General features: G+C 31.3%; 2 protein-coding genes across 9 annotated transcripts in view; one reads left to right on the top strand and one right to left on the bottom strand.

Moving 5' to 3' along the window:
* LOC126736166 (serine/threonine-protein phosphatase 4 regulatory subunit 3) overlaps positions 1-12,596 on the top strand; it is a 36,099-nt gene extending 23,503 nt beyond the window's left edge. For 6 of the 8 annotated variants that reach the window (XM_050440398.1, XM_050440400.1, XM_050440397.1 and 3 more), the window contains 4 exons: positions 3,192-3,591; positions 6,243-6,425; positions 6,501-6,685; positions 12,436-12,596. In XM_050440398.1, the coding sequence (XP_050296355.1) occupies positions 3,192-3,591; positions 6,243-6,425; positions 6,501-6,617 (700 nt within the window). In that variant the 3' untranslated portion in view covers positions 6,618-6,685; positions 12,436-12,596. Of the gene's footprint in view, positions 1-3,191; positions 3,592-6,242; positions 6,426-6,500; positions 6,692-12,435 lie in introns of all 8 variants that reach the window. The other 2 variants (XM_050440395.1, XM_050440401.1) reach the window with 2 other exon arrangements.
* Positions 12,597-18,127: 5,531 nt separating this feature from the next.
* On the bottom strand, positions 18,128-19,651 carry LOC126736421 (cilia- and flagella-associated protein 36). The gene is made up of 7 exons (XM_050440752.1): positions 19,385-19,651; positions 19,272-19,336; positions 19,108-19,212; positions 18,833-19,050; positions 18,665-18,762; positions 18,519-18,610; positions 18,128-18,463 (listed from the first exon to the last, which is right to left on the bottom strand). Exons 1-7 carry the CDS (start codon positions 19,491-19,493, stop codon positions 18,209-18,211), a joined length of 942 nt encoding a protein of 313 aa, XP_050296709.1. The 5' UTR covers positions 19,494-19,651; the 3' UTR covers positions 18,128-18,208.
* Positions 19,652-20,325: the final 674 nt, after the last annotated feature.

Raw genomic sequence — 20,325 nt, 5'->3', positions numbered from 1 at the left:
AACACAAGCGGCGTACAAAGGCGCGGCTCCAGTCAAAGCGAGGCCTTTACCGGTAGCGGATCATTTCCACCATTGGTCATAGACTTTCTTTATTTTTTAACACGCATTTTTTTTGCACCAGTTGTTCAGTTTCAAAAAAAAACTATCTATTAATAAATATTTATTTTATTATATATAAATGGTTAAGAATTCGAATTTTTTTACTAGTTTTTTTTTAAGATTTTTTTAAAGATTTCAAATCTCTGTTAGCATACTTTAAAGCGTAAAATATCCTAAGTCTTATAAATAACTTTACAATATATAATCGAGGGAAATTATTACAGGGATGATTAAATTTTATTAAACTCATAACGTTTAAATATTTATGAGAAATGCCAGGTTTAGTAGATATTTGATCAAACATTGAAATAAATTTTTTTTCTAATTCATAAATAAAACATACAAATTTCTCGCTAGGTGTTTTCAAACTACCAAAAATATTAGTTTCGGTGTTGCTATATGCCTTTAGTTTAGTTAATAAATTTGAAGCATCAAGGTTTCTGGATTCTTCTGAAAAACTGACACAAATGGGACATTTATGAATATTTAAAGCTTTTTTAATTAAGTAACCACAGACATATTTAAAAGCATTTTGTGTGGTTAAACTGTGTTCTCTATAATCACAATCAGAAACAGTTATTGCCTTACATATTTGAGATGACTGCGTAGGCATCACTTTTCTTAAATTTTCATCTGAAACGTTTTTTAGCTCAGCTAGAAGCACGCCTAAATCGTCCTCACAGTTCATATATTCAGAGTGTAAAAAATTCTGACAAAATATTTTTTTATGGGCTCTTTGAAATTGAATTGGGGTTGGATTTACGCAATTCCCTCCTTGTTGCCTTATATTTCCGAAATAATTTTCAAGACAGTCTTGATTTATTTTTCTGGTTTTTAGGTAGCTAAATCCGCAATTTGAAAGGCGCTGCCATAAGACTTTCAATCCATAGATACATATCATCCAACACGAACAAAATTTACACTTTTTTGTCAAATTTTTTCCTTTATTATTGCATATTTCAAGATTTTTTAAAAATAGCCACATGTGATTTAAAAACTCAACTTGATAATCAAGACCATATGCATTTTTAAATTTATTCGGGTGGGACGTATTTGTAGAATTAAACAAATCAAACAAAGTATTAAATTTATCTATAATTTCAATTGTAGGTAAAGCATCTACAGGAAGTGCTCCTAAAGTCATATATGTATTCATTCCACTCGCAACACTATGACTTAAAACTTGAGTGGACAGTTTTACCTTCATCTTTTCAAAGTTATTAGGATATATGTGGGATTTAGTAAGTTTCGGAGCACACCTATACACTTGCTGGCTATCTTTTTCATAAAATTGTTCGACAAACTTCCACTTTCCAAAAGACGTTACTTTGTTGCCAAAATGAAAATTATTTTCGGCTAAATTATTTTTAGTAGCCTTTAATAAATGTGGAGGGTCAAAAATGTAAACTAATTTCAAATCGCCCAATTGAAATTCAGGATTTTCTTCGTTGACCTTTAGCATTCTAGAAAGCTGTATAAAATTAGAGCCCATATCAGTTACTAAGCCTTGGATAAATAAACCAGCATCTGATAACTTTTTAACGCATTTAGTTAATATTTTTAAAATATCTGAAGCTTTCAGTTGGGAGTTTACAAAAAAATAAGCCAGTGGTTGCTTTCAGTTATGAAAAAGTCCGCGAACCATAATAGCAGCAACATTTTGTGCTATGATATTATTATTGTCATTTTTTTCCAATATCCTCCAAGCCTACAATTTCATCTTTTGCTAAATTAAAATAAAGATAGGACATTAAAGATGTTTCATCAATACATATGGTACAATACTTATCAAGTTCAGACATAGTTTTAACTTTAATAGCAAGAGGATTGAATGTCTGTTCGTTTAGTCCTGGTTTTGAAACAATACTTTGTGTCATTTTTTCCAGAGAATTATAGCACTTTGAAAATGCGAAAAATCGATTTTCTTTAAACCCAAAAATAGCTATAGAAACCCCTATCAGCGGCTTATTCCCATCACCTACATTACGAAAACACCGGGTTATAACGAAATTCGACCAGAACAAGTGGAATTATAGCTCTTTGAAAATTCGGAAAAAAGTCAATTTTTTACCCAGTTTTTGAGCCCAAAAAAGGGCCACAAAAATGCGAGATCTCAGCCAATATGGGAGCTACGACCTTGCGGATGGTCTAGTTGGATTCAGAAGGACGAAACTAAGACAATATGTTTAGTAGGTAAATTTAATATTTTTGCGAGAAATCTATATGCTTTTGGCCCCAAGAAATACAAAACTAAAGCAAACCGTTTATAACTATCTGGATATCGTTTACCTTTACCTACTTTATGCTGTAATTTAGCTTGAACTTTTATTATTTTAGATAAAGTTTTATTTAAAAAGCTGTCACATAATTTAATAAAACTATCGAGTTTCGGTTTAATCGCTTTAGCCTGCTCAAATTGCTTTTTTTGTTTTAATACATTCCTTTTTAAGCCTCTGACTTGGTATCGCAACTTCAGTTTTCTTGGGCTATTGGCAGTCAATGCAGATGAAGTTTGTGTTCCTATGCTTGGTGATTTTATGCTTGTAATGTAATTGATGGGCGTATCTTTAGTGCCTGTCACATCTAAAAAATTATTAACTCTAATACTATTTAAAACTAAATAAATTAAATACGTTTACCTTAAAGGATCACTTGGAAGACCAAAAAAGGTTACTTCTGTGTTCACAGAAGAACAGCATCTACTTATGCACTTATAACTCGTCATAGTTAAAAAAAATATATTTGCGCTCGCACTATGCCACTTCTCAGCGTCACGGGTACCGAAGCAAGCGTGAAACTAAAATAATTATGCTCCCATACTATTCGATCCGACTTTGAGCAGACGAAAATAGTGGGGAACGCAGACCATGCCGCCAGGCTTACATTCGCATCTGGTTTAGGTAATCTGTGCCTATAGTGTATGTTCTGTATAGGAAATGTGTAAATCAATTTTTGTTAAATTAACAATAAAATGGTATCCGGTAGAAAAAACTGCTGCAGAATTTTTTGTGACCTGTTAATGCCTGGCTATAAGAGATTCTAGGACGCCGTGACTGTTTACAACGTCCAACAGTTCCTTTTTTCGTTTATAGGGTCCCGTCGATATTGAGGAACAGTCGATACAGACGCGACCAACGGCAAATGGAGGAGGAGGAAGAAATGTGGTTTAACGAGGAAGACGATTTCGAGGACGGTCCCTCGATGCACGGCCAACAACAACAACAACAACAACAACAGCAGCCACAGCAACAACAACAGCAACAAAATAAATCACCGTCGACGCCGCCTCCGCCCCCGAACTCCGCTACCGGACACGACATTTTATCGAAAAAACTGGAAACGAATTTGGACAGTATAGGACCGACCGGTGCCAAGGTGTTAGAGAAAAAATCCCTCTTAGATGCCAGTATAGACAGTATAGGTGGCAAAAAGTCACCTACGTTACCCACCTCGCCGCAGAGTGTCGTTGAAACGAATGGACCAAGTAAACAGGTAAATTAAAATATCAGAAAGCTCTGAGTGGAACTCTTGCTTCTAATTTTTTAATAATTTCTTTTACGCAGAATTACTTATACTAGTTTAAAATTTGTAAACGTAAACGCTCGGTAATCGTGGTGCATTTCCAAATAGAATATACCCTGTATATGAGTGCATTTTTACGTATCTCATGTTATTTTTTATAAATGTTATATTATTAACTAGCGGAAACCTGGATGTACCCTAACGAAGCAGACTTGTTTAGCAGTGCATAATTGTCAAAACACTAGAGGAGGCGCAACCAGTAGGATAAAATATGAACTAAATAACAAATGCGATATAAAAGTAATATTACATCTATATTTTTAACCCAGCAAAAATTAGTAATATACTCTACAGACTACCAAATAACCAATGTTGCAGACTTCAACATGGATCTTTTAAAGAATATCAAGCTACAAATAGTTATAAACAAAACGTTGAAATAAATAGTTTCCAGTTTCAAAACACAGTAAGTCAATAAAATGCCATTCGTACAATTAATAATACTTCATCAATCCTGGACTATTTAATAACAAATAAAAATATACAGTACACCATGAGCCTCAAAAATCACAAAAATTTGTATAAAAAGTATAACGCAAAAAATTACAAAGACATACATAGATATTAAAAAATGGGAGACTAAAGTAGAAGAACGGATAAAGAGAGACAATATTGACGCTATTCGAAAAACTGACTAAAATTATAAATACAAAAATGCTTTGCACAAAAAAAAATGCAATAAAAATACAAAATAATAACTTTTGGATAAGTGCAGGATACATACAAAAATTAAAGAGAGAGAAAAATTATATGTAAGATGGAAAAGGATGCAAAACGAATATACCAAGGAGAATTTGATAAACCAAAAAAAAATTAAATAAAATTACAAAAACAGTAAAACCGGAAAAAATCAAGGAAACACAAGGGGCAGTAGAAAAACATGGAAAATAGTAAATGAGATTTGTAAGAGAAAAACAACAAAACAAAACAAAAATTATTGCAGTGGATGGTAAAATTTTTGATTAAGATCCTGGTCTTTGCATTACAAAGGAAGAAGTACAACAAAGTATTAGCTTAAGAAAAACTGATCAGGATGAAATTAATAAGATCATTGTGTCCTCGAACAGAATCACCGAAAAGAACATAGAAACACTGCTTAAAGTCGTTGGACCTAAGATTGTAGGTTTAACAAATAATGTCCTAACTAGTGGCCAATTTCCCGAAAAATTAAAATTGTCAAAAATAATGCTGACTTTTAAAAAAGGTGAACAAGATCTATCGACCAATTTGTTTGTTAAGCACATTTACCAAAAATCCTGAAAAGGGCAATAAAAGCTAGAATGATAAAAGTGTTCATACACAACATCCTCAAATTTGACAGTAGAGATCACAAAAGAGTCAGCACGGATTTCAAAAGAACAGCCGCACTTTGGGAGCAACAGATTAGATCTACACATTTCGGTAAAATCAGATCTACTAGATTACATAACCAGTGGGATAGATAAAGGTTTGTTCTCACAGCAGTAAGAAACAAGTTTTCGACAAAGAATCATGCGCAATACAGTAAAATGCGTTCGCACAGAAACTTCTGATCGGTTTCAAATCAAAAGTTTGATGTTCTTACACAAATTTCTGATAGTCAGACTTGTTTTCGGATTTATTTCAAGCAAAGTGTCAGAGAATTCGTGTAGCCAATCAACGCCGATCTTCGGAATATGAACATAACCTTCTAAATTGTTGTTTGTATTTTGTCGTTTTGTATAGTCCCTGATATTCGTTTTGAAAAATTATATTTTAAGTTGTTGGATTAGTCTAATAATACACTTTAAGGAAATGATTTTGAATCGTCGGAAGAATCCTATCAGAATTTTGTTGATTCCGACACAAACTTTTAAAGAAGATAAGAGGATAAGGCCCAAAAATCAAAACTATTTTGATAAAACTGTGTCCCAATTTAATAGAATAGAATTTCTCGACCATTTTAGAGTAAGCCTTGAAGTAGCAAATAATCACACAACTTAAACTCTATTAATAATATACAGCTATTTTAAGGTTGTAGTGTAAATTTTGTTTTGTTTATGTTTTATTTATTTTCTCATTTCCCACTGGCATAAAAAAGTGAGGTTATTTTTCTTCTCCACTCAACCCGTATTTGCTGTTCGCACAGACGGTTTCAAATCGATCAGAAGTTGTAATATTTTACGCATGCGCATCAAGAATGGTTTGGAAACAGTTTCAAACTTGTAAGAAATTTGCAGTGAGAACAAACCTAAAAACGGGTACTTAATAACTGTGTTTGTTGACTTGCAAAAAACATTTGATACAGTGGGAATTAATTTGGTATTAAAAAAATATAAGAAATATAGGATTTCGAGGTATACATGTCATAAGTTTCAATTAATTAATATTACTGGAAAATTATAAAATCAATAAATTGCTTCAAAAATGTCGTGTTTTTTCGTAAAATTCTATGTTCGAAAAGTTCTAGGTTAGGTTTTCTATTTTTTTGTTATATTTAACTTTTATTTAAGTTCTTTATTAAGTATTTCCTGCCTTGTAGATGGGTTTGTTTGACACCTGTAAGAGCTCTTGACTGTATTTTTTTTTTTTTAATTTCTCAGGTGAATAATAATTCGTCGTCGCCGAAATCCCCCCTGTCGTTACAACAAAACGCGATAACGAACAACAACGCGACGACGTCGCCGCAAACGGTCGAGGCGTCGACGGTGACCGTCACGACGACGACGCCGACGACGACTGCGACGTCCGGTGACGGAAAAGTCGCCATTTTCAAACGGGTACGGGTAAGAAAACGACCAATCATGAATTCGTTGATTGTTAAAAGTTTAATAATTTTAATGTTGGATGTAATTTTGTAGGGTTTGGTCGATTATGAGGGCGGAGACTCGGACGAAGAAGAAGACGCCCAAGACCAAGGCGGGGGAGGAGGAGGAGGCAGCGGCGAAAATGCCAGTAAAAGACCGCGACTGTCGTAGTGCCCTCTATCGCCGTTTCTCTAGGAAACGGAGTTTTATTTACTTATTTGTATATGTCAGCCAGGAAGGTACGTGTTCTGTTATTTTGGGTTGGTTTATTTGGCAAATACGAATCCAGCAGAATTGAATAGAAAACCGTGAGATTCTAAATAACGCTGAAATAGGTGTCCAATCAATTTTATAGAGGAATATGTGTATACATTTTCAGAACTGTAGTTTGAGTGGTTTTTGAGTTATGGCAATTTTTTGGATTTTTAATTGAAAAAAAAATCATCTTCCTCAAAAATTTTTTTTCTCAAAATGTTTTAATTTTTTTTAAAAAACGCTGAAATAGCTGTCCAATTAAATTAATTGAAGAATGTGTGTACAAATTTTCAGAACTGTAATTTGAGTGGTTTTTGAGTTATAGCCATTTTTCGGATTTTTCATTAAAAAAAAATCATCTTCCTCAAAAAAAATTTTTTTTTCAAAATGTTTTAATTTTTTTGAAAAACGCTGAAATAGGTGTCTAATGAAATTAATTGAGGAATATGTGTACCAATTTTCAAAATTGTATTTCGAGTGGTTTTTGAGTTATGGCCATTTTTTGAATTTGTCATTGAAAAAAAATTCATCTTCCTCAAGAAATTTTTTTTTCTCAAAATGTTTTAATTTTTTTGGAAAACGCTGAAATAGGTGTCTAATGAAATTAATTGAGGAATATGTGTACCAATTTTCAAAATTGTATTTCGAGTGGTTTTTGAGTTATGGCCATTTTTTGGATTTTTCATTGAAAAAAAATTCATCTTCCTCAAGATATTTTTTTTTTCTCAAAATGTTTTAATTTTTTTGAAAAACGCTGAAATAGGTGTCTAATGAAATTAATTGAGGAATATGTGTACCAATTTTCAAAATTGTATTTCGAGTGGTTTTTGAGTTATGGCCATTTTTTGAATTTGTCATTGAAAAAAAATTCATCTTCCTCAAGAATTTTTTTTTTCTCAAAATGTTTTAATTTTTTTGAAAAACGCTGAAATAGGTGTCTAATGAAATTAATTGAGGAATATGTGTACCAATTTTCAAAATTGTATTTCGAGTGGTTTTTGAGTTATGGCCATTTTTTGAATTTTTCACTGAAAAAAAATTCATCTTCCTCAAGAAATTTTTTTTTCTCAAAATGTTTTAATTTTTTTGGAAAACGCTGAAATAGGTGTCTAATGAAATTAATTGAGGAATATATGTACCAATTTTCAAAATTGTATTTCGAGTGATTTTTGAGTTATGGCCATTTTTTGGATTTTTCACTGAAAAAAAATTCATTTTCCTCAAGAAATTTTTTTTTCTCAAAATGTTTAAATTTTTTTGAAAAACGCTGAAATAGGTGTCTAATGAAATTAATTGAGGAATATGTGTACCAATTTTCAAAATTGTATTTCGAGTGGTTTTTGAGTTATGGCCATTTTTTGAATTTGTCATTGAAAAAAAATTCATCTTCCTCAAGAAATTTTTATTTCTCAAAATGTTTTAATTTTTTTGGAAAACGCTGAAATAGGTGTCTAATGAAATTAATTGAGGAATATGTGTACCAATTTTCAAAATTGTATTTCGAGTGGTTTTTGAGTTATGGCCATTTTTTGGATTTTTCATTGAAAAAAAATTCATCTTCCTCAAGATATTTTTTTTTCTCAAAATGTTTTAATTTTTTTGGAAAACGCTGAAATAGGTGTCTAATGAAATTAATTGAGGAATATGTGTACCAATTTTCAAAATTGTATTTCGAGTGATTTTTGAGTTATGGCCATTTTTTGGATTTTTCATTGAAAAAAAATTCATCTTCCTCAAGATATTTTTTTTTCTCAAAATGTTTTAATTTTTTTGGAAAACGCTGAAATAGGTGTCTAATGAAATTAATTGAGGAATATGTGTACCAATTTTCAAAATTGTATTTCGAGTGGTTTTTGAGTTATGGCCATTTTTTGGATTTTTCATTGAAAAAAAATTCATCTTCCTCAAGATATTTTTTTTTCTCAAAATGTTTTAATTTTTTTGGAAAACGCTGAAATAGGTGTCTAATGAAATTAATTGAGGAATATGTGTACCAATTTTCAAAGTTGTATTTCGAGTGATTTTTGAGTTATGGCCATTTTTTGAATTTTTCATTGAAAAAAAATTCATCTTCCTCAAGAAATTTTTTTTTTCTCAAAATGTTTTAATTTTTTTGAAAAACGCTGAAATAGGTGTCTAATGAAATTAATTGAGGAATATGTGTACCAATTTTCAAAATTGTATTTCGAGTGATTTTTAAGTTATGGCCATTTTTTGGATTTTTCACTGAAAAAAAATTCATCTTCCTCAAGAAATTTTTTTTTCTCAAAATGTTTTAATTTTTTTGGAAAACGCTGAAATAGGTGTCTAATGAAATTAATTGAGGAATATGTGTACCAATTTTCAAAATTGTATTTCGAGTGGTTTTTGAGTTATGGCCATTTTTTGGATTTTTCATTGAAAAAAAAATCATCTTCCTCAAGATATTTTTTTTTTCTCAAAATGTTTTAATTTTTTTGAAAAACGCTGAAATAGGTGTCTAATGAAATTAATTGAGGAATATGTGTACCAATTTTCAAAATTGTATTTCGAGTGATTTTTGAGTTATGGCCATTTTTTGGATTTTTCACTGAAAAAAAATTCATCTTCCTCAAGAAATTTTTTTTTCTCAAAATGTTTTAATTTTTTTGGAAAACGCTGAAATAGGTGTCTAATGAAATTAATTGAGGAATATGTGTACCAATTTTCAAAATTGTATTTCGAGTGGTTTTTGAGTTATGGCCATTTTTTGAATTTGTCATTGAAAAAAAATTCATCTTCCTCAAGAATTTTTTTTTCTCAAAATGTTTTAATTTTTTTGAAAAACGCTAAAATAGGTGTCTAATGAAATTAATTGAGGAATATGTGTACCAATTTTCAAAATTGTATTTCGAGTGGTTTTTGAGTTATGGCCATTTTTTGGATTTTTCACTGAAAAAAAATTCATCTTCCTCAAGAAATTTTTTTTTCTCAAAATGTTTTAATTTTTTTGGAAAACGCTGAAATAGGTGTCTAATGAAATTAATTGAGGAATATGTGTACCAATTTTCAAAATTGTATTTCGAGTGGTTTTTGAGTTATGGCCATTTTTTGGATTTTTCACTGAAAAAAAATTCATCTTCCTCAAGAAATTTTTTTTTCTCAAAATGTTTTAATTTTTTTGAAAAACGCTAAAATAGGTGTCTAATGAAATTAATTGAGGAATATGTGTACCAATTTTCAAAATTGTATTTCGAGTGGTTTTTGAGTTATGGCCATTTTTTGAATTTTTCACTGAAAAAAAATTCATCTTCCTCAAGAAATTTTTTTTTCTCAAAATGTTTTAATTTTTTTGGAAAACGCTGAAATAGGTGTCTAATGAAATTAATTGAGGAATATGTGTACCAATTTTCAAAATTGTATTTCGAGTGATTTTTGAGTTATGGCCATTTTTTGGATTTTTCACTGAAAAAAAATTCATTTTCCTCAAGAAATTTTTTTTTCTCAAAATGTTTAAATTTTTTTGAAAAACGCTGAAATAGGTGTCTAATGAAATTAATTGAGGAATATGTGTACCAATTTTCAAAATTGTATTTCGAGTGGTTTTTGAGTTATGGCCATTTTTTGAATTTGTCATTGAAAAAAAATTCATCTTCCTCAAGAAATTTTTATTTCTCAAAATGTTTTAATTTTTTTGGAAAACGCTGAAATAGGTGTCTAATGAAATTAATTGAGGAATATGTGTACCAATTTTCAAAATTGTATTTCGAGTGGTTTTTGAGTTATGGCCATTTTTTGGATTTTTCATTGAAAAAAAATTCATCTTCCTCAAGATATTTTTTTTTCTCAAAATGTTTTAATTTTTTTGGAAAACGCTGAAGTAGGTGTCTAATGAAATTAATTGAGGAATATGTGTACCAATTTTCAAAGTTGTATTTCGAGTGATTTTTGAGTTATGGCCATTTTTTGAATTTTTCATTGAAAAAAAATTCATCTTCCTCAAGAAATTTTTTTTTTCTCAAAATGTTTTAATTTTTTTGAAAAACGCTGAAATAGGTGTCTAATGAAATTAATTGAGGAATATGTGTACCAATTTTCAAAATTGTATTTCGAGTGATTTTTGAGTTATGGCCATTTTTTGGATTTTTCACTGAAAAAAAATTCATCTTCCTCAAGAAATTTTTTTTTCTCAAAATGTTTTAATTTTTTTGGAAAACGCTGAAATAGGTGTCTAATGAAATTAATTGAGGAATATGTGTACCAATTTTCAAAATTGTATTTCGAGTGGTTTTTGAGTTATGGCCATTTTTTGGATTTTTCATTGAAAAAAAAATCATCTTCCTCAAGATATTTTTTTTTTCTCAAAATGTTTTAATTTTTTTGAAAAACGCTGAAATAGGTGTCTAATGAAATTAATTGAGGAATATGTGTACCAATTTTCAAAATTGTATTTCGAGTGATTTTTGAGTTATGGCCATTTTTTGGATTTTTCACTGAAAAAAAATTCATCTTCCTCAAGAAATTTTTTTTTCTCAAAATGTTTTAATTTTTTTGGAAAACGCTGAAATAGGTGTCTAATGAAATTAATTGAGGAATATGTGTACCAATTTTCAAAATTGTATTTCGAGTGGTTTTTGAGTTATGGCCATTTTTTGAATTTGTCATTGAAAAAAAATTCATCTTCCTCAAGAAATTTTTTTTTCTCAAAATGTTTTAATTTTTTTGAAAAACGCTAAAATAGGTGTCTAATGAAATTAATTGAGGAATATGTGTACCAATTTTCAAAATTGTATTTCGAGTGGTTTTTGAGTTATGGCCATTTTTTGAATTTTCTATTGAAAAAAAATTCATTTTCCTCAAGAAATTTTTTTTTCTCAGAATGTTTTAATTTTTTTGAAAAACGCTGAAATAGGTGTTATATGAAATTAATTGAGGAATATGTGTAACAATTTTCAAAATTGTATTTCGAGTGGTTTTTGAGTTATGGCCATTTTTTGGATTTTTCACTAAAAAAAAATTCATCTTCCTCAAAAAATTTTTTTTTCTCAAAATGTTTTAATTTTTTTGAAAATCGCTAAAATAGGTGTCTAATGAAATTAATTGAAGAATGTGTGTACAAATTTTCAGAACTGTAATTTGAGTGGTTTTTGAGTTATAGCCATTTTCTGGATTTTTCATTAAAAAATCATCTTTTTCGGGTTATCCTCGTAAAACTTATTGACATAGCATCCAAATTATTTTTGCAGTTTAGCATTTGAATACGACTCATAAAAAGTTAATTTAATTTAATCTCGATCATTTTTAGAGCGATTTTCCTGATTTAAGCTGCTCAGGAAAGAAGGAGATTTTTTCTAAGCACTATTTTTTATTTCACACCGATAGGGTTAAAAATAGCAAAATTACAAGCATTTTAAGTATTCACATTTTTAAACACATAATAACAAGTGTTCAGGTGATAAAAATAGCCATAACTGCATTGTAGGCTCTGTTTATAAGGAAATGTTGGAAGTTTTATGTTATGGGCAGAACACCATTGACCTATTAAAATCGAATGAATTTATTGACATATTCCAGGAACCCCCAGGCAGTCCAAGTCATTTTTTTATTTGTTTAAAACAGAAGAGTTCAACCGCCTTGGTCGAAAATAAAATAATTACAAGCAATTGAAGTAGTGAGGTCGCTTGTAATTATTTTAAAGGATGAAAAGTTCTTACATTTATTATTGCATAACAAATATTATTTTCATTAACTTAATGACGGTATATTTTTATTACAGGTTAGCCAAAAAAAAAGCAAAACAAAACAAAATCGGAGCAATAGGAAACCCGACCGAGTGGACAAAATATACAAACTGTATAAGTATACAAGAAATTTGGTGTCAAAAAGGAAAATAAAATGGGCGGGACGAGAGTGCGCGTTTCCGTTTTATTTTTTTTTTATTTCTCTTTTTTTTTTCGAATGAAACTAGAGAACGTTGTGAATTTTATGATGTAGGGTAAGTTATAATAAATACAAATTAAAAATATCTATAGAGGTAGATAAAAGATAGTGTCTATAATACGTTTTTTTTTCTTTTCGAGAAACGTGTGTGAATAGATGACGGTGTATGGGGCTTACGAGAAAGGATGTATAAAAATGCGCATTATTATTATTTTTATTTAAAATTTTTTTTGCTTCGTGCTGTATATTGGCCGGTTTTGGACAACTGGGACAATTTTTTTTTGTTAATTATATACAACTTTTGGTATTTTTAAAAATCCATGCCATATCCGGCCAAAAAATCTGTATATTTTGTCAATTGTAGAGCCTGGTCTCAGTAGCTATATACGGGGTGGACAAAAGAATAAGCTTTTTTGACCACCTCGTATATCATATGGCATTATTAATGGTCTCCAATATAACTATAATTTGTTATGTTATATTCGTGATGTATGGGGTTTTCTTTTATAACATATTCTTATATAAAAGAAATCGCCGTACTGAGGACGTGTATTGTACTTTTTATTATTGTCGAAAGTATAACACACTCGAACGAGGAAAATGTTTGTACATCTTACTAAAAATATCATCAGGGAATGTCCACAAATGTTTCGTTACGAGGGTGATAAAATATATTCCTTTTTATTTATTTAACGTGAGATTCCGATCGCACTTGTAACTTATTTTCGTATTGTAATTATGATAATTTTAAATTATGAATACGTGGCAGCCCGATAAGAGTATTTTTTATACAGATCCAAGTGAACGAATAGCAGACAGCAAACATAAATCGGTTATTGTATAAGCACCATTTTTTTTTTTCTAAAACTTGATTCATCAGTTGTAATTACAGTAATGTTTTTAAAAAATTGTAATATAAAATGTGTACTCGTTATATTTAGGTAAATAAATCTAAGTAAAAAAAAAAAAATACCAAGTTTTATTTCATGATTGAGCGGCTATCTTGAATCCCTATACTTCCCATTGTATGAAGAGCTTAATTAGTTATAAACAGAACAGTCTTGTGACGTTAATCGACTGAAAGACGTTGGATTCAGATCATCGTTAAACAAAAGTTTGATCTGCTAGTATTAGGCACTAAAATCGTAAAATTTCTACATGCTATAGGGCTCCAAGTCCGGTAATAATTTTTCCACTTTCTTTTTAAAAAGTATTTGTCCCCCGTTCCTCTGAAGACGGTCTGGAACATTTAGTATGGACCCTTTCTCTGTCAATGTTTCGGATATCTAACATTTAGTGTTATATTTATGAGTAATATTATCTACAAACAATTCCCTATGCGTAAAACATTGCGCATTCGTAAATATAAACAGCCTTCAGCAGAGATTTTATCGTCTTCACACGCACAGAAGTAACAGATAACTCAAAAGCTCAGAAACCTGGTATCCAAATTTAAGTTTCTAAAGACTTATTTGAATATTAAACACTTGTTAGTACTATACTATTCGTTAATACAACCTGAACTTACAGAATAACCAGCTGATGAGCAATTAGAGATTCTCAAATTAATCCGCTAAACATCATATAAAAATGGCGGTACTTAAAATAATATTTGAAAAAAATTAAATTGCTTCCAACTGATTGATTATTTACCGACAGTTATATTAATAAAATTTTCTAATGAGCATTTACGAAAATAAAATAAGTTTGGAGCCATTAACTCCTATCCTCATAAAAGCAAACAAATCTTGGACAAAGATGTTCTACATTTATTGGTCCTAAGGCGTTTAACCTAATTCCTTAATTATGACCTTTAAAATTTAATTGTAAAAAAACACTTTTAATCAAAACTACAAGAATGATTTCAGCAAACAAATCGCCAAGTTTTACACGTTTTAGTGAACAATAGATAAAATATACTGAAATTATTAAAATGTGAATTTTAGTAATAGAATCAAAGTTAGATTGAAATGTACTAAACTCGACCTCTATGAACATAATTGTGACCTTTTCTCAAATAGTACAACTACATCCCGAATTTAGACGTTATTATGCTGTGTTTCAATGTCTGTTTAATTTAATACCTGACCCTAAAGATATATATAGTGCAGACGGTTCGGGAAATAAGTCGTACTTATAATGTTCCAGTTAGAACCTTAATGAGAAGAATGCGTTCCAGAATTTGGATAAGATGGCATTAGATCGCAAAGGCTCACTCACTATGGAACAAGAAGCAAGTTTAGCCAAATATATACAAAACATGGCATTTCACGGCGCTTTAACTGCTCTACTTGCTTATTCTTTTGTGGTCCAACAAAATATTCCACATAAATTCAATACTGAACAGAAGACGGCAGGACAAGACTGGTTTCTAGCCTTTTTGAGAAGACACCCTGTACTGGCCGTTCGTAAGGCTCAAGGTATGTCTACTACCAGGGCCAAGGGCATGACAAAACAAGAACGTACACAATATTTTGAATTACTGGGTAACGTTCTTAGAGAAAATAATTTATTGAATACCCCACAAAAGATTTTTAATCTCGATGAAACAGGATTGTAATTGAATAACAATCCAGGCAAAGTTGTGTTAACAAAAGGGGCTAAAATGGTAAATTGTATCACATGCGCTGAAAAAGGAGAAACTATTTCCGTTATAACCTGTGTAAACGCAGAAGGAACTTTTTTCCCACCTTGCTGCATATTTAAGGGCAAAAATACAAAACGGGACTTCGAAGATGGCCTACCACCTGGCGGCAAGGTTGTTATGGGCGAAAAGTCAGCTTATGTCACATCTGAAATTTTCTTCCAATGGTTTAAAGACTTTTTTATTCCGCGAAAAGTTACCGGTAAGGTTCTATTAATTATGGATGGACATTCCTCGCACTGTTCCAACTCTTAGATTTTGCTGTAGCGAATGACGTGATCCTGTTTTGTTTGCCCAGCCACACCACTCATTGGCTCCAACCGATTGATCGCTCATTCTTTAAGCCCTTGAAAGCTTATCGGGCTCAAACTTGTACATAATAATCCTGGTCAAAAACTAAGCCGATTGCAATTTGCCCAACTATTAAATATTGCCTGGTGTAAGGCTGCAACAATTCAAAACGGGACTTCCGGTTTTAGAACCTGTGGGATTTACTTTACTTTTAATCCCGAAAAAATTCCCGATTATGCTTTTATGGTCAACGACGAACCATCGGTTGAAGATGATGGTTGAAGAGATTTCCAGTGAGGAGGAGAATGATCCCAGACCAGGTAATGTCACTGCAGTTGAGGAACCTGAAGATACGAATCCCCTTGAAGCAATTTTACCGGTTCCACGCGTCGAACCAGGACCAAGTGGCTATAAACGGAAACAACATGCCGAGATACTAACTTTAACGGAAACAATTTCTGCCAAACGGTCAAAGAAAGAAGAAAAGAACAGAAAATTAAAACAAAAAGAAGAACGGAAAAAAATACAAAATATTAAGAAAACCGGATACCAAAGAACTACCAAGCCCTTCTTCGTCAGATACCGAAACAGAAGTAGTAACGCAGGAAAGCGACGAATCCGAAGTCGATATTGATGAATCAGAATTTTGCGCACAACGTCATGGATGATTTTACGACAAAAAAGGTCCCAAATGCGACTGGCTTCAGTGCGCGACATGTATGAAATGGATCCATGAGATATGTACGAGATCTGACAGATTTTGCGAACAATGTACGCCATTATCCAAATTTGCTTAAAGAAACAGTTAAATTAGAGGATATCTACTAGTAGCCACTAGGAATTATATTAATAAGTTTTCATGTTTTATATTTGACTTCTTTCATTAGAAATAAATTTATGTTTTTGGGATCATTAGCCTTTTTTATTAAAAAAAACTCCTAATTCCTAATTTTTACATAACGAAAACATGTTGCCATATTACCCATGGGTGCGGGTAATATGGCAATACCGTATCATTGGACATTTATGATTATACTCTTTCTGACGACGAGAATATGGCAACGAGAGTTTTCACGTCGCAAACCTACATGGGTACGCTCTGAGGTTCGGTGTTCGTATTGCGAGTAGGTCTGATGGAGGTCAGAATGTGAGCGATTAACATTTATGTTGCCATATTTTTTCCGCTTTACTCTTTACACACAAACTGCTTAACAGGATATCCCAAGTACAAAGCAGGGAGTAAACAACAAGTCTTAGTCTACTAAAGAAACTTAAAACCTTAAATATTTAGAATTGATTATAATGTAATCAAATAATAAATATTAACAATGACAAACCAATGTACCAAAGCTTTTGCTTGTGACCACCTTTTGGTGGTCATATCACGATACAAATTAGACTTACATATAAATACAATAGAAAATGTCTAAGTTAGTTAACGGATAGATGTAGGATAGATAGAAGACTTATTTAATTTTTGAATGCAACATACAATATTAATTTTCTTCATTGTTTTACTCAATACTTAACTATTTCCGTAGACTCATACAAATAAGTATCGGATAATGTCAAAAAATAAAACTATAAGACCTAAACATACAACTTTTAAAAGAAAAAACAATAAAGTATCTACAATTAACTAAAAACTAACAATTTAAGAAAACTACAGATTTTAAGAAACAAACAAATACGAATTATGGGAGACGAGACGCTGCAAATTAAATATTCTGTTACCGTATAAAAGGAATTTTTAATTAAAATTTTCAATGAAGCTTTGAATTTGTTGACCTTAGTTTTTTTTTATTTCGATAGGAAGATTATTGTATAATTTAATTGGTAAAACTACTGGGCTGTTTGCCACTGTGGTTAATTTATGTTTGGATAAATCCAAATTTAAGTTACCCCTGAGTTCATAGTGGGTACCTCTAGACAAAGAATAGTTAGACAGGTTACGCTTTATATGAATGACGGAGTTGAAAATAAATAGGCAAGGAAATGGCATAATTTTCAAGTCTGGAAAGAGTAGATAAGAGATAGAGTATTAGGTTAGAAACGAATAGGTATTAATTTTTTTTAAATTTTATGGCGGTCTATGGACGTAAAATAGAACTTACCCACACTGGTCTCAGGTGCTCCTTTTATTTCCACTATTAATTTTTGTTTCATATAAATGAATATTGTTTGCATGTTTCGATAAAGCCAAATGAGCCAATGTGAGATGTCCCTGAGATAAGATAAAGGGTCAAATTTAGATGGCAAATTACTTGTAAGATTATTGGCTACGCTACAATAAAACTTATTGAGGTGAAATAAAAGGGAACGTTTGTATTTAATTTATTTTTTAAGTTATTGAGGTGGTTATTGGATCAATTAGAACTTTTATTGTGAAAGGGCCTAGAATTTTGAAAGTTATTAATGATGGCCCAACATTAACTTTAGAGAGTCTATTATTATTATAGTGAGATCTTTTGGCAGAGACATGTAAATATACGTTATTGGTTGCAACAACTTATAAAATTCTTGTTATAACTGAATTTTAACATAGTTCAATGAGCTAAGGTTCTAATTATTTCATTATTATTCAACGCCTTAATCTTTTAAACAAATGTTTTTATTTCTAAATCTTACATATTATAAAGCAACAAAACATAGAATATATTTCTTAATTAAGAATTTACTTTTGATTTTTATCGACTACTTCCGCCTTCAATCGCTCAGCTAAGGTTTTCCGCAACTGAAGCTGACCGGCTCCGATGCTGCCCCCAGTTAAAACAGCTTCGGCAGCTTTCGCTGACTTCGGTCTGTTATTTTTCGCTTTAGAGCTGTTTCCGTTAAGTTGTTTTTGTCTCGCTTCCTTTTTCATTGCCACCAGTTTGTCGCGTTGCGCTCTCAGGTATTCTTGGCGTTTTTTCAGTTCCAAAGCGTCAATCTAAGTAGATAAAGATGCAAGGAAAGTAGAAGCTGTTGAAATATTTTTCACTTACTTCTTTGTTGACTTCAATGACATTAGCTTGTTTTTTTAAAGATGTTTCATCCTCTTGTTTACAAGATTCTGCCAATGGCTCTTCTATTGATTCTAAAAACGTGTTTATTGGGTCACCTTAATTTATTATTGCTAGGCGGCTCTTACCAATAGTTTTTTTCAGTTGCTCCTGCAAAATGGGTTTTTGTTCCATCAAATTTTCAATTTCAACTGTAGACGTTCCCGATTGATCTTCAACAAATCGTCTATATATACATATACAAAAAAGAATATAGAACAACTAGAACTTTTCCCACTCAACTCGAATTAACTCACTTGGAAACTTCCTCCAGAATCTCCTTTTCCAGCTTCGACTCTCTGTCCGCATTAACTTGAGCCTTATCGTCAGTTTTCGGGATAAACGATTGGGGCATGATTCCATATTTTTTCTCGATCAGTTCCAGGGCTTGCAGCTGCAGTTCCACGTTTCGTTGCGTCATCATTTTGACGAACATTTTAAAATCGTTTGCCGCCCAGATTTGTTCAAATAAAGTCTGAAAAATGCCCAACCAAATTTAATGAAATATAAATTAATAAAATGTTTGATTTACGTTGTCGAAGGACATGTGATACTTTTTGCCTTCGGTGCAAGCCTCTTGGAACTGTTCGGAGCTTATGCCTATGTCCTCCATAAAGTTCCCTAGCATAAAGTCAACCTGAGATGAGTCAATGTAAGTTACTTCTATTTAAAGATGTAAAAAAAGCGGTTTATTACCAGGTTCTTAAACTCGTCAAAGATGGCCTTGTAACCCTCATGTTGCGTATCATTTGGCTCAAAAACTAAAAAAAAATATCAATAAATGATATGATGCACGTACTTGTGCCTACTTAGAGACTTTTCTTCGATAAAACTTTGCAGGGGCGCGTTCCATATTGGGCCGTTCAAGAAGGCCACCAGAGAATCGAAAACCCAAGAATTATCGTCGTTCTGGGACATTATTCTTTCCAATTTCACTTAAAACAAACGAAAACCTTTTAACAATAATTAATTTATTAATGTTTGTATTAAATTTCTTTTGGATTTGTTGTCATGGATGCGGTGCCGTTTTATCGATTTTATGCAAACAAAATGGATATACAGTATTCATTAGAGATCAAACAAAAAAGTTTCGGTTTTAAACTTCTGACTCTTATTATATCTTTATTTCAATTAAAAATATGAGAAATCAAAAAGCGACGTCAATTTTATTTGTCAAAAGAGACACTAAAAATTAGTATCTTAAATAGAAATGAGGGTAAAATGGTACTAAGAGGCGTTCAATTATCTTTTTAGTGGAAGTCTACTTTGTTGCTTTTTGTCCAGAGTCCACGATTTTTTTTTAACTTTTAGGACTAATATCTCCATTTTTAACAGTCTTTGGGGAAAATCCTGAAATAGGTGTCTAATGAATTTATTTGAAGAAACTGTGTTTGAAATTTCACATCTCTAACTCTCTTATTTTCAGAGATATGAGCACTTTGTCCCTAGAGATTACGATTTTTACAAATAATTGTTTTTTCAATTTTCAGGATTAATATCTTAATTTTTAACAGTCTTTGGGGAAAATCCTGATATAGGTGTCTAATGCATTTATTTGAAGAAACTGCGTTTGAAATTTCACATTTCTAACTCTCTTAGTTTCAGAGATATGAGCACTTTGTCCCTAGGAAACACGAATTTTCAAATTATTTTTTTTTCAAATTTTAGGACTGATAGTTTTATCCACTGTTGCCAGACGCCCCAGACGGACGTACCAACTGGAACTCCGCCTTATTTATCATTTTAAACG

The sequence above is a fragment of the Anthonomus grandis genome, chromosome 5, assembly GCF_022605725.1.
Source record: "Anthonomus grandis grandis chromosome 5, icAntGran1.3, whole genome shotgun sequence".
Classification (NCBI taxonomy): Eukaryota; Metazoa; Arthropoda; class Insecta; order Coleoptera; family Curculionidae; genus Anthonomus; species Anthonomus grandis.
This window is presented reverse-complemented; position numbering and strand designations above follow the sequence as displayed.